Here is a 13,411-nt window from a genome sequence, read left to right on the forward strand (position 1 = left end):
ATGCTTATGTCATTCACCTCACTTCATCTCTCCATGCAGACATTTTGTCATCTCACGTCATTTCAAGAAGGGTGAGTAGATGTATTTTGAGAGAGAGAGGCCACATTCATATAATTTTTAATCATTTATTGTAATTGTTCTCTTTTACTATTATTGTTAATCTCTTATTATACCCAATTTATAAATTAAATTTCATCATAGGTATGTATATGTAGGAAAAGATATGGTATTTGTAGGATTCGGTACTATCTACGGTTTTGGGCATCTCCTGGAGGTCTTGAAACTTAGCCCCTGTGGATAAGCGGGGGGATTGCTGTATATGGATATGAAAAGTCTCTCAAAATCATAAAACTTATACATACTCATGTGTGTATATGTATATACACACACATATATACATATGCATATATAATACATATTATTAAAGTTAAACATTTAACAATAACCTTTACTAAAAATAGACAGTCGTAACCGTTCTAAAAAATCTAAGATAATATAAGTTTTTAACGAGTAATAGTTAATTTTTAAAATGCTGCACTTTGGCTCTATTATCAAGATTCTCTCAAGATTTACCTCAGTTTTATGTACCACTACAAAAGAAAAAGAAATGGCCAATTAAACTATACATAAAAATATAAGTAAATCTATTATATGCAACTAGATTGAAGTTGAAGGTCTGCTGTTCACTGAACAAAAACAAGGCGAAACTGACAAAGAAAAAAAATTAGAGAAGACACAAATTACCAGCATTAGGAATTAAACAGGGAATTACTGCAGACCCTGAAGACATTAAAAGGTAATCAGAGAGTGTTGCCGACAAATCTACACACATAAATTTGACAACTTAGATAAAATGGACCAATTTCGTGAGAAGTACGAACTACCACAACTCATCCAATATGGAATAGATAATTTAACTAAGCTCTATAACTATTAAGGAAAATGAATTTGTCATTTAAAAACTCATGAAAAAGAGATCTCCAGGCCCAGATGGTTTCACTGGAGAAAGGCTCAAAGAATTACCTTTCTAAGCAGTCTCCTTCTGAAAATAGAAGTAGAGGAACACTTAGCAAATTATGTTTATGAAGCTGTTGTTACCTTGTTACCAAAAGCAAACAAGGACTAGGATAGTCTAGTCTATTTTAGAAAACTGCAGACTTGGAGCACCTGGCTGGCTCAAAAAGTTGAGCGTCTGACTGTTGGTTTTGGCTCAGGTCATGATCCATGCATTTGGACTTTATGCTCCCCTCAGAGCCTGCTGGAGAGCTGGAGATTCTTTCCCTCTGCCTTCCCCTGCTGGCATGCGTGCTCTCTTCCTCTCTCTCTCTTAAAATAAATAAATAAATAAATAAAAATCTTTTTTTAAAAAAGTATACACCATGACCAAGTGGGAATTATCCTAGGGATGCAAGATTGGTTCAATATGTGAAAAATTCCTAAATATAATCTAACATATTAAGATACTAAAGAAAAAAAAACCACGTGATCATAATCATCAATGCAGTATTTGACACAATTCAGCATTCATTGATGGTAAAAATTCTCAGAAAAATAAGAAGAGAGGGGAATTTTCTTGACTTGATGATATCTACCAAAAATGTACAGCAAACATTATACTTAGTGATAAAAGACCAAAAAACCCAAAACAAAACTTTCCCCTGAAAGATTAGGGACAAGTTAAAGATATTAGCTCTCACCAGTCTTTTTTTTCTTTTCTTTTAAGATTTTATTTATTTATTAGAGAGTGTGTGTGGGGAGGAACAGAGGGAGAGAGACAAGCAGACTTATTTCTAGAAATGAGCTTGGAACCCGGCACAGGGCTTGATCTCACAACCCTAAGATCGTGACCTGTGCTGAAACTAGACTCGGTCACTTAATGAACTGAGCCCGCTAGGCGCCTCCGTTCCCACCACTCTTATTAACAGGATTCTGAAATTTCTAGCCAGGATAATGAATCAAGAAAGAGAAATAAAAGACCTACAGATTGAAAAAGAAACAATAAAACTATCCCTCTATGCAGATTACATGAGTGTATACAAGAAATGTACAAAATAACATAAAATCTACAAAAAAATTTCTAGAATTAGTGAGTTCAGCAAGATCACAAGGTAAAAGATAAGCATATATGTATATCTATATGAACATGCGTATAGCAAAATTCAAAATACAATATAATTCATATTTACTTCCAGAAAAATACCACTTACATGTAAAGTAACAAAACATATACAAGATATTAAATGCTATAAACTACAGAATATTGATGAAAGAAATCAAAGAAAGTAAAAACAAATGGAGAGATGTCCCCTATTCATGCACTGAAAGATGTAGATTGAAAGACACAATCATATAGTAAAATATTCCAAAATGGATATACAGGTTTAATGCAAATCCTGTCAAAATCTCAGTGAGGTTTTTTGTTAATATAGACAAGTTCATTTTAAAATTTATATAGAAAGGCGATGGAACTAGAATAGCCAGAAAAGTTTGTTTTTTTTATTCTTAGGGTTTTTTGTTTGTTTTTTTTTTTTTTAAAGATTTTATTTATTTATTTGACAGAGAGAAATCACAAGTAGACAGAGAGGCAGGCAGAGAGAGAGAGGGAAGCAGGCTCACAACTCTGAGATCAAGACCTGAGCTGAGATCAAGAGTCAGACACTTAACCAACTGAGCCACCTAGCTGCCCCAGAACAGTTTTGAAAAGAGAAGAATAAATTTAATCAGTCTACCAGGTAACAAGACTTATTATAGAGCTATAGTAACATAGGCTGTATTGTATTGGTATGTATCACTGAAACCCAGAGACAGATGCACAAATATATCCAAGTGATTTTCAACAAAGATGCCAAAGCAGTTCAATGCAGGGAAGATAGCCTTTTCATGAACATGGCATTAGATTAAGTGTTTAGCCAAAAGTAAATAAATTAACCTCCATCTCCACCTCACACCTTAGTAAAAAGATTAACTCACAGTAGATCGTCATAGACTTAAGTGTAAAGCACAAGGCAATTAAACTTTTTGGGGAAAAAATTGGAGGGGTGCTCTAGGTCTAGATGAGGAGTTCTTAGACTTGACATCAAAAACATGAACCCTAAAAGGAATCTTTGATAAATACGATGTCATCAAAATGAAAAACATTTGCTTCAGAAAAGACCATAAGAAGATGAAAAGGCAAACTACGGACAGAGAGAATGTATTTGCAAACCCCATATCTGAAAATGGATTGATACCTAGAGTATATAAAGAGCTCTCAAAACTCAACAGTAGCATTAAAAAAATTCAATTAGAAAGTGAGCCACAGACATTTCACTGAAGAGGATATACAGATGGCAAATAAGCACATGAAAAAAAAATGTTCATCGTCATTAGCCATTAGGGAAATGCAAATTAAAATCACAAAGATACCATTACATGCCTATTAGGATGGCTCAAATAAAAATATAGTTAATAACAGTAAATGATGGCAGAGATACAGAGAAACTAGATTGCTCATACAAGGCTGGTGGGTATGTAAAATTGTATGACATTCTAGAAAACAGTTGGGGAGTTTCCTATAAAACTAAACATGCAACTACCATATGACCCAGCAATTGCACATTTGGCCAGAGAGGTGAACACTTAACATTCACACAAAAACCTAGACATGAATGTTTATAGTCGATTGGTTCCAAAGAGCCAACAATTGAAAACAACCAACATGTCCTTCAGTGGTTAAACTCTGGTACATTCATGCCATGGAATGCAACTCAGCAATGAAAAGAATTAAGTATCAAGACATGTGATTACCTTGATGAGGATTATGCTGGACGAAAAAATAGCAGTCCCCAAAGATTACATATGTATGATTCCATAGAATATTTTTACAATGACAAAACCATGGAAATGGAGAGCTCAGTGGTTGCTAAGGATTTAAAAGGCGTTTGAGGGGGCAGGGACTCGAAGAAAACCAGGTATGGCTATAAAAGGGTAACATAAGGAGGAATCCTTGTTATGATTGAAATGTTTTCTATCTTGGCTGTATGGAGAGCAATATCCCAGTTGTGACATTGTACTTTAGTTTTATAAGATGTTACCATTGGGGGACTCTGGGCATAGGGCATGTGGGACGACTCGCTATTCTTTCTTATAACTACACTTGAATCAACAATTATATCAAAATACAAAAGTGTTTTTTAAAAAATCATAAATGGGGCGCCTGGGTGGCTCAGTGGGTTAAAGCCTCTGCCTCCAGCTCGTCATGATCCTAGGGTCCTAGGATGGAGCCCCGCGGCAGGCTCTCTGCTCAGCGGGGAGCCTGCTTTCCCTTCCTCTCTCTCTGCCTACCTCTGCCTGCCTATGATCTCTGTCTGTCAGATAGATAAGATCTTTAAAAAAAAATCTTAAAAAATCATAAATAATCTTCCTGCCCAGCAACGGCCATTTTTACTCTCTTGCTCATGTAGGAATAGCACAGACCGTGGGTTCTAGTGTTGGACTCCTTGGGTTTTTTACCAGTGTTGCTAGGTATCAACAACATAGCCTTCTACAAATTTTCTCGCCTCTGTCCTCATCTTTCTCATCTGTAAAATGTATTAATACTTCCCTCATAAGTTTATCGTAAGGATTAGTAAATTATACGTGAAAAAGAACAGATTTTGGTAATTCTAAGTGGACTCAGAAGTAGTAATTTGACGACAGTTGTTACTATCTTACCTTTCTTTTTTTTTCCTTTACATACAGTTGAGGTGATTTGTATATATATTTGCACATTCTGTTTTTTCACTTAAGCCTTAACATTTTTCAACAATTCGTAAGACTTGAAACTCAAATAACTGTGGCCATGTTTTTCAGCATTTATAACCTAAATGGCAGACTTCCAAAAATGATTACAATTACTACCTCAATTTCAAAAAAAAAAAATTTTTTTTTTCATTTCTGGTTTGCAGCTTGAACTTACTGCTGTTATAGTTTGTTGCCTCCTTGATTGAGCTTGCATAAGTGGCCTGGGAGCTCAGGCAGAACTTTGTCCCCGGGGTCTCGAGCTGCTACAGGTAGTTCCTCCAGACATTCTCGTCTTGCTGCATGGCATCAGGGCGCTAATCAGAAAGAGTCCGGTGCCCTCTCAGACCTTTAAGGTCTAACTCAGTGTCTGTTGAAACACTTCATCTGGAGTCGGGCTGGGCCCTAGAAGGCAGACATGTTTAGTTTCTTGAAGCTCTGTGGGGTTTTTTTGGCCTACATTCTGTTTAGGATAGGTAATTCCAGGTTGCCATCACTTTGCATGCAACGTAATTCAGGATGTGATTAATGATAGGTATTAGGCTCTGGGAGCCAGTTGCGTGAACCGAGGTAGTTTCAGCGTCAGGAGAAATCTTATGTAATATAATGAGTGAAATAGCAGCCTTCTTTGTGAATTCCAACATTCAAGGTTTAATTCAGAGGCAAATTTAAAGCAAACTGGTTTGCTCTTCTGTGAAAGTGAAGACTGAACGAAGCCTAGACACAGGGAGAGAGTGTGGACAAGGAGTATCCTTTGGAACTCATTTTTCACAAACAAAACTGGCATCACGTGTTAAGCATTCCATAATGGAACGATTATACCTTCGATAAGTAAAAAGTCTACCTAAGGCCCTTCCCACGCCTTTTCAGATTCCAAACTTGGTCTCTCTTCTGGTTTGGGTTTGCTCTTGACAGAGTAGTTTTGCCGCTGAGCTTTGTGCCTTTTTTCTTTTCCTTTTCAAATGTGTTTCTCGTTTTTGTGTCTTGATTTCAGCCATAACACAAAGACAACATCCTGGTTAGACCCTCGGTGCCTGAACAAGCAGCAGAAGCCTCTGGAAGAGTGTGAAGATGATGGTAAGGGCCGGGAAGGTCTTGGTTCCAGTGAGCGGGGGGCTTATTCACATGGGCAAGGTTTAAGTTCTGTCGCAAGGTCAACCGGGCTTTAACAAGCGAGTTTTTAAAAGGTCACCCAATTTCAAATAAGCGACCCATAGTTTCCAAGAGCAGCAGCGGAATCAGAATTGTTTTAAAAGAACAGGGTGTTTACACATAAAGGCAGATGAGTGCTGGTATCTCCGTTAGAAACAGAACTTCAAGGCCGTCGGACTGTTTCAGTGAAGATACAACCTCTGCCTTCAGCACCTTGGAGAAAACTCAAGAAAATCTCTTGAAATAGAAACCACACATGCTCTAGTTCCTTACCTATTGGGTCCTCATCCTTTATGGCAGAAGTCTTAAAGGAAAAAATCAAGAGCTTTTCTTGAATTCTGCATGTTTTGTTATTTGACATAGGGAAATTTCTTCTTTGGGAATTTCTGTGTAACTTGGGATATACCCTTGTTATCTGAAAAGTACATTCTAAGAAAGAGCCTGGGTGTTTCCCTTAGCATGACTTTGCCTGTTAATCCCAAAACAAACACACACAAAAAAACCCCAACAACTGACTTGTTTATTGACTAAAGTTTATTTCAAGGTTTTGGGATTTCTAATTACTCTTCCAAAATGAAAAAAAAAAAATTAGAGCAAATGTGTGCCTTTACAGTACACTGGAGTCTATCTCAAGTTCTACCAGAGCTACTTTTTTGACATGGATGAATTAAAAGGGAAATGGTTTGTTTTGCTACTCATTATTCATCTCTGGCATTTGAATTAGTGGTATAATTATGGAGTACGTATTTTACTTTAAGATAATGAAGCTTTATTAATTTATCCTTTGGCACAGAATTGTTGTATATACAAACTTGAGGTTTGTCTGAAAATGTAAGCCAGTAAAGCACAATACTGCCCAAACCTTGTACTCCCTGATCCTTCTGCTCTATATGGATTGCAGATACCATGAAATGAGCATAAAATTGCGTGTTCATATTATCTGAGTGCCTCCAAATGGAACTACAAATCCTTCTGACTAAGGAGGCATGCCTGAGATGCTCATTTCATTTTGGTTGCTTAGTCCCATTCCTGAAGAAGAAATAGAACATGTGCGGTCAGCTTCATTATTTGCATGCTTCAGGGATAAGGAACTGTCCGATTATTCAAATATTAGATTTCATATATAATATGAAAGTGACCAATTTTCAAAGATCTGAATATAAAATACTTTCAACCATAAAATTTCAGAGAATGAAATTTAATCTTTATTTAATGCTTGATGATTGCAAACGCATTTTCGACTTCTTATTACCATAGGAGAGCTTCACTGTCGGTCTCCATTATAATTACACTGGGAACATACAAAAATGCCTGTTAATATATTTTATAGATGATAGACGACTCCAGCAGCTTTTACCAAGAGAAACTTAATGAAGTGTTGAGTAGAATTGCTGAATTATTTTGTGACCAAATCTAGTACAGTTGACCCTTGAACAACACAGATTTGAACGGTACTGGTCCACTTTTATGTAGATTTTTTCCATAAATATATTGGAAAAATTTTTGGAGACTTCTGGTAATTTGAAAAACCTGCAAATGAATCTTACTAAAGATTCAAAGTACCAAAACCATTAAGAAAAGATTAAGCATTATTGAAAGTATATAGTATATAGTACTTATAATGTACAAAAGAAGTGTTACTCCACTGTATTATTGCTAAGGTTTTCAACAGTAGATTATTTGTACTTAAGTTTTGGTGAAGTCAAGTTACACACAGATTTTTGACTGTAGACATTCAATACCCTCAACCCCTGTGGTTTTTGTTTTTGGTTTTTTTTTTCCTTTTTTTTAAACACCTGTGTTGGGGCTCCTGGGTGGCTCAATGTGTTAAAGCCTCTGCCTTCAGCTCAGGTCATGATCTTGGGGTCCTGGGATCGAGCCCTGCATCGAGCTCTCTGCTCAGCAGGGAGCCTGCTCCCCCCACCCTACCCCCCTGCTTCTCTGCCTACTTTTGAACTCTGTCTGTTAAATAAATAAATAAAATCTTTAAAAAACAAAACAAAACAACAAACCCTGTGTTGTTTAAGGGTCAACTCTTATATTTAATCCTTAAAATTCTTAACATTGGTGTTAAGAATATTATCTCTGGAACAAGTATGTATTCATACCAAATACCATTAGTTGATGAATTATCCCTTCAACACTAGGATTCACATAACCTTTTTCTAGAAGAAATTACATACATGTCTGTGTGCCTGTATACACAAACAGTATAAATATATAATCAGATGTTACCACTCTTCATTTATCGGTCCCCACACCTGCATTTTCTGTTACCTGTTAACACAAATCTGCCTTGTGTTGTTGTTTATGTTGTAACACAAAGGAGAATAACACTTATGGTCACAGTATTCCTCCTGTATTTCCTTCTGTTTTCTGGAAGTCATACACACATGGAATGTAACAATATAGCATCATACTTACTGTAAAAATTTTATATATTGTCTCCTAACTCAAAAAAGTGATGAGCCGGTTTGGGATTTTGATCTTTGAGCTTTTGGGATATGGATCCTTTTGTTGTTTCTGTGTATCTAGTTGAATTAGAGGCCTTTCACCTTGCCCTTGAGCTCCAGGCCAATATTTGTATATGCCTGATCGATAATGCTCTTTTTCTGAAAGATTTGAGACTTCAAACTCCCTCTGCTTAAAACCCAACTAATGATCTCTGCTCGCAAAACCTGGTCCTCTGTAAGTGTTCCCTATCTCAGTCGAGGGTAAAATTCATGCGTACCTAAGAGTCCCCCTTGACTTACCTTCTCTTGACTTTTCATTTCAACCCATCTACCCTCTGAATTTACTTTGCCTCCCAGTTATCTCTGCAACCCATTCACTGTTTTCGTCACCACCTGTAGCCTCCTCATGCAGGCCGCACCACTCATCTCTCACCCAGACTCTTTCCCATTCTCCTTATGCTGTACCCAGAGAAAATTTTTAAAATGACTGTGTGATTGTGTTTTCACGGACCATACCCTCAACCCCTATTCACTGGTTCTCTGTACTGTAAATACTCAGCCCTCCCCATAGCGGGTCCCCAAGCCCTAAGTGGTTTGACCTCTGGCTTTTCTCACTCTTGTTCCTCTACACTCTGCCCTTCATCCCTACTAGTTCTCTCTTAGAATATTCTTATATTTCACAAATAGTTATTGGTTGCCTTCTATATAGCAACTGTGTCCTAAGAACTTCAGAGGTACCAATGAACGCAACAGTCAGAATGCCCTGTTGTCAGAAAGCTCAAGTTTCAGTCATTCATTACTTGAAGTCTTTTTGTTAAATTGTTCATATCCTTTAGGTTATAGCTCAGGGACTTTTTCTGTGACCTTTCCCCAGATATGATTAAGTCACTCTGTGATGTGTGTTACTTTAGAGAACAAATCACAGTTTTAACTTTACTTTGATTTATGGGAGTCTGGGATTTGTCTCCTCCTTGGAATGGATATTTGAACTGTCACTTTTCATAGTGACTGGCCCATAGTAGGTCTCAATCATTAAATGCTTATTGGAGAAATAAATGAATGCACCCCCAAAGACATTTTTAGATAATATTTAAGTGGACATTTTCTCAAATGATTTTATGTAAATAAGATTCCATTTTTCAGAGACAATGCCAGCACCAAAACTTACTGTTGGCAACTGTATCACTTTCACATCAAGACTTTACAAGGCGGATAGCGCCATGTTGATTACTTAAGTCAGTAATGGAGACATCCATCCATCCATCCATGCATCCATTTTGAAATATTTAGTTACTTACCATGTACCAAAACCTCCTGGGTACTGAGCATTTTGCAATGGTGAGAACAGTTTTTATTCCATGTGTTAGTGGAGCATAGATTAGAGGGAATGGCCACTTGCTCTGTAGCTGGGGGGACTTTATACATGAAGATGATCTGTTGTGTGCCCTTCTACGTTCTCAGTTATCACACGGCGTTTTACTTACAGCAGGAGGAGGTCTAGCATGGAAAGGATCTTGACTGGTTTTGCCCCCTGACTTATTGAGAACATTTTCATTCTAACATTTCTGAGCTGTTTGACTTAGAAATCCCATACAAACTACATGATGCCTCCCCATAGTCATTTTAGCACAGCCTTAGCGTCTGCTTCCGTAACGTACAACATCCTGACATGATTTCCAACTCCCGCTGTAAGACGCTGTTAAGTGTAGCTCATTTTACAATCTGCATTCTCAATTTGACCTCACCTTCCATTTTTCACGCAGCAGTATTCCTTCTAAGTTAAGTAATGCTTTAATTGTGAGTATAATTGCCTCACTGATTAGAGGATTATTGTGGGATTAAAAGGTCTAATATTGAAAGGTGTGACAGCTTTGTTTGCCCGAAATAAGGTCTGTAATAAGTGACTTCCCACTTAAGAACATTGAAATTGAAACCGCAAAGGTATCTGCTATCTTCTACCACCAATCAAACCCTATTCTGACACACGAGGAAATGAGCCATATAATTATGTTGCCAATATCAGCTCTTACCGTTTGGTAATTTACACTGAGGTCTCCGGTTTACTAGCCAAGCCACTGAGATAGGCCACAATGCAGGTAAGGACAAAACGGAATGATGTGTTTGCTGCTGTTTTTCTGAGGGGAGTTTTCTTTCTTGGTGTTGGTGTCTCAATTTTTCTTTCTCTCTTTTCTGTCTCATTCCCGCTATTCCTTTGGAGAAGAAGGGGTCCACACCGAGGAGCTGGACAGTGAACTAGGTAAACCCTCCCAGCCCGCTGCCACTGCCTAACTTGCCCTGAATGCTTTTTGTCTCCAGCAAATTGCTTAATCTTTCTGTTCCTTTAGTTTGCACTTCTTCAATGATGACTTTCACTCGGGTTTATCCATGAAGGGTCCATCTTACAACCCTAGTGTTTGACTTGCAGGCATCATTCAGAGTTGTAATAAATTGTCATAAATTGTGTCTACAAAGAAAATGCCTGAGTGCATCGAGACTAGAACGAGAGTTAGCAAGTTGGTGCTAGGTAGTCTTGTGAATTGTGGATGAAAAGGAGCCAGGAGAGCATCGACACTTGCTGAGTGCCTTCATCTCAAGTATGACCTACCTCCACGTCATTTCTTTATTGGGTGTGAGTGGTTATGTCCAGGGGCCATACAGAAAAGCAGAGCAAAACAAAACTAAAGACCTACCAAACTCATTAGGGATCTTTGTAGGAGTGGTAGCAACACAGGAATTCTCCTGATCAACTGAATTATTAATGTCTTAGTCTTGGACAGAAAGTCACCAGCCATGTGATGACTTTGTAGATGTAGGTGAATGGCTTGAACACTAAATACTGAGCTTCTGTGTGACATTGTCTTAGAGTGTGTGTATATATGTAAATCAAGTCTTGACTAGTCTAGCCGTTGCAGTTAGAAATAATTTACATTCGCAGATAATGCCAAATACTTTTATCTTTGCTGTTGGAATATATTGAATTATGTTCTATGCTAAGTTTTATGTTCAGCTTTGAACAATATTAAAATTAGTTTGCGTTCCGTCTGATGCATTACTGAAGGATAGATTGGAAAGCCCAAGGTTTTCAAGCTAAATTGCACACAAAAGCCTTAACTTATTGACCATTGACCATTGTGTGTTTTTGAGATAGAAGATTGTTTAACATCAATATGAAAAGAACTGTCCTGAGATAATTGAATCAGCTTTACATTATTGCGATTGCCTTAAGAACTAAAAACATAAATACTTAATAGTACAGATTACTGTTTTCATGTGGTTTTGTTTGTGTTCATAATATAATAATCGTGATTGACTGGAGTTATGATATAATGGAATTTAGCTCTGTTTTTCTTAATGTTGAAAACATATTCCGTTGTAAGTAAAAGATATGCCGGCATCAGTCGATAACAATTAAATGGAGCTTATTTTTGTAAAAGTATTTAATAAGTTGTCCTTGTCATTGTGGTAAGAAGGACTTGAGATCCGTCCTTTGGTGGAGAACAATTTGAAACTTGTTGCATCAAAACAATTAACGAGTAATACGAAAGTAATCGAAAAAGACAATTGAGATGCAGGATGAGTGCCTTAACCATTTGCTGAACCGATTTAAATCACTCTTCCTAGGTCATTGATGTGTCTGACCAGTGCTTTCAGAGGATGACTGGTAGAGATAATATAGCTGTGCATAGAGGCTTATGTGCTTCTGTGGAAGTTTGAATGTTGACATTTTTAGGAAAGCAGTTTCTCAATTTTTTTCCCTTGTAACTGTAATATTGTGGGAACTTTCCTGTTGTTGAAAATTGGAAAAATAAACATTACTGACTACGTATATTGTTTCTTATGGTCATAATGGGAATCCTGGGAGATGGTTTGGTGACATGGCAGAACTGTCTCCTGGGGCAAATCAGGCTGCCTGCCTCCTTGTCTAGGCTCCCCTGTTGACCTGGGCAAGTCACTCCCCTTCTCTTAGCTTCCCTTTCCTGATCTGTCAAGAAAGGCTGAAAGAGCAGCTCCCATTGTATTTGTGAGGAAACTTCATGAAAGTGTGTCTTAAAATTTGTCCCTGTGATCAGCACATAGTGTTTTTTCCTAGTAGTTTTATTATTTATTTATTTATTTTTTATTTTTTAAAGATTTTATTTATTTATTTGACACACAGAGAGAGATCATGAGTAGGCAGAGGCAGGCAGAGAGAAAGGAGGAAGCAGGCTCCCCGCTGAGCGGAGAGCCCGATGCGGGGCTTGATCTCAGGACCCTGAGATCATGACCTGAGCTGAAGGCAGAGGCTTAACCCACTGAGCCACCCAGGTGCCCCTGTTTTAATATTTATTGACTAATTCCATCTTTTTTTTTTTTAAAGATTTTTTTATTTTATTTATTTGTCATAGAGAGAGAAGCGAGAGCAAGCACAGGCAGACAGAGGCAGAGGGAGAAGCAGGCTCCCTGCCAAGCAAGGAGCCTGATGTGGGACTCGATCCCAGGACGCTGGGATCATGACCTGAGCCGAAGGCAGCTGCTTAACCAACTGAGCCACCCAGGCGTCCCTTGACTAATTCCATCTTGTTGGACTTTTTAATACTCCTTATGGTACTCTCTGCCCTTAAATAGGGGTCAGGAGAAGAATGTGTATGCAGAAACGACCCAGATGTGTCCTTGTGGGTAGAGATAGGACTCTCAACTTTTGTGTGCCATACACACTGTGTAAAGAGTAGTGTGTACACACACACACACACACACACAGAGTTTTCTCTTGTATTCATTCCAGATTCTGTTGACAAGTTCACTGCCCATTTTCTTAATCAGAGGGTCCTAATTTCAAACAATAGCACCTGTCAGGTGTTCAGAGAACAATGAGATTCCAGATGTGACAAGAAAACCCTGTCTGTTATCTGCCTCTGAGAGGTGGGGGCGGTTGGTGTAGGTGTTGGACACAGATCATTTGATTATAGAGTTGTCATTTCTGAACTCAGTTGTTGGAGCTGGGTCTGTCGCTGCATTATGCACTTCTGGTTTGCAGAATTTATCACATGCTCTGCAGACATTTCCCCAGA

At 37.9% G+C, this 13,411-nt stretch overlaps 1 protein-coding gene across 14 annotated transcripts in view; it reads left to right on the forward strand.

The window, feature by feature from the left end:
* MAGI1 (membrane associated guanylate kinase, WW and PDZ domain containing 1) overlaps positions 1-13,411 on the forward strand; it is a 639,776-nt gene that overhangs the window by 532,263 nt on the left and 94,102 nt on the right. For 10 of the 14 annotated variants that reach the window (XM_044253207.1, XM_044253208.1, XM_044253209.1 and 7 more), the window contains exons 6-7: positions 5,753-5,835; positions 10,585-10,620. In XM_044253207.1, the coding sequence (XP_044109142.1) occupies positions 5,753-5,835; positions 10,585-10,620 (119 nt within the window). The remainder of the gene's footprint in view (positions 1-5,752; positions 5,836-10,584; positions 10,621-13,411) is intronic. The other 4 variants (XM_044253210.1, XM_044253211.1, XM_044253221.1 and 1 more) reach the window with 1 other exon arrangement.

This window comes from Neovison vison, chromosome 6, assembly GCF_020171115.1.
Source record: "Neovison vison isolate M4711 chromosome 6, ASM_NN_V1, whole genome shotgun sequence".
Lineage (NCBI taxonomy): Eukaryota > Metazoa > Chordata > Mammalia > Carnivora > Mustelidae > Neogale > Neogale vison.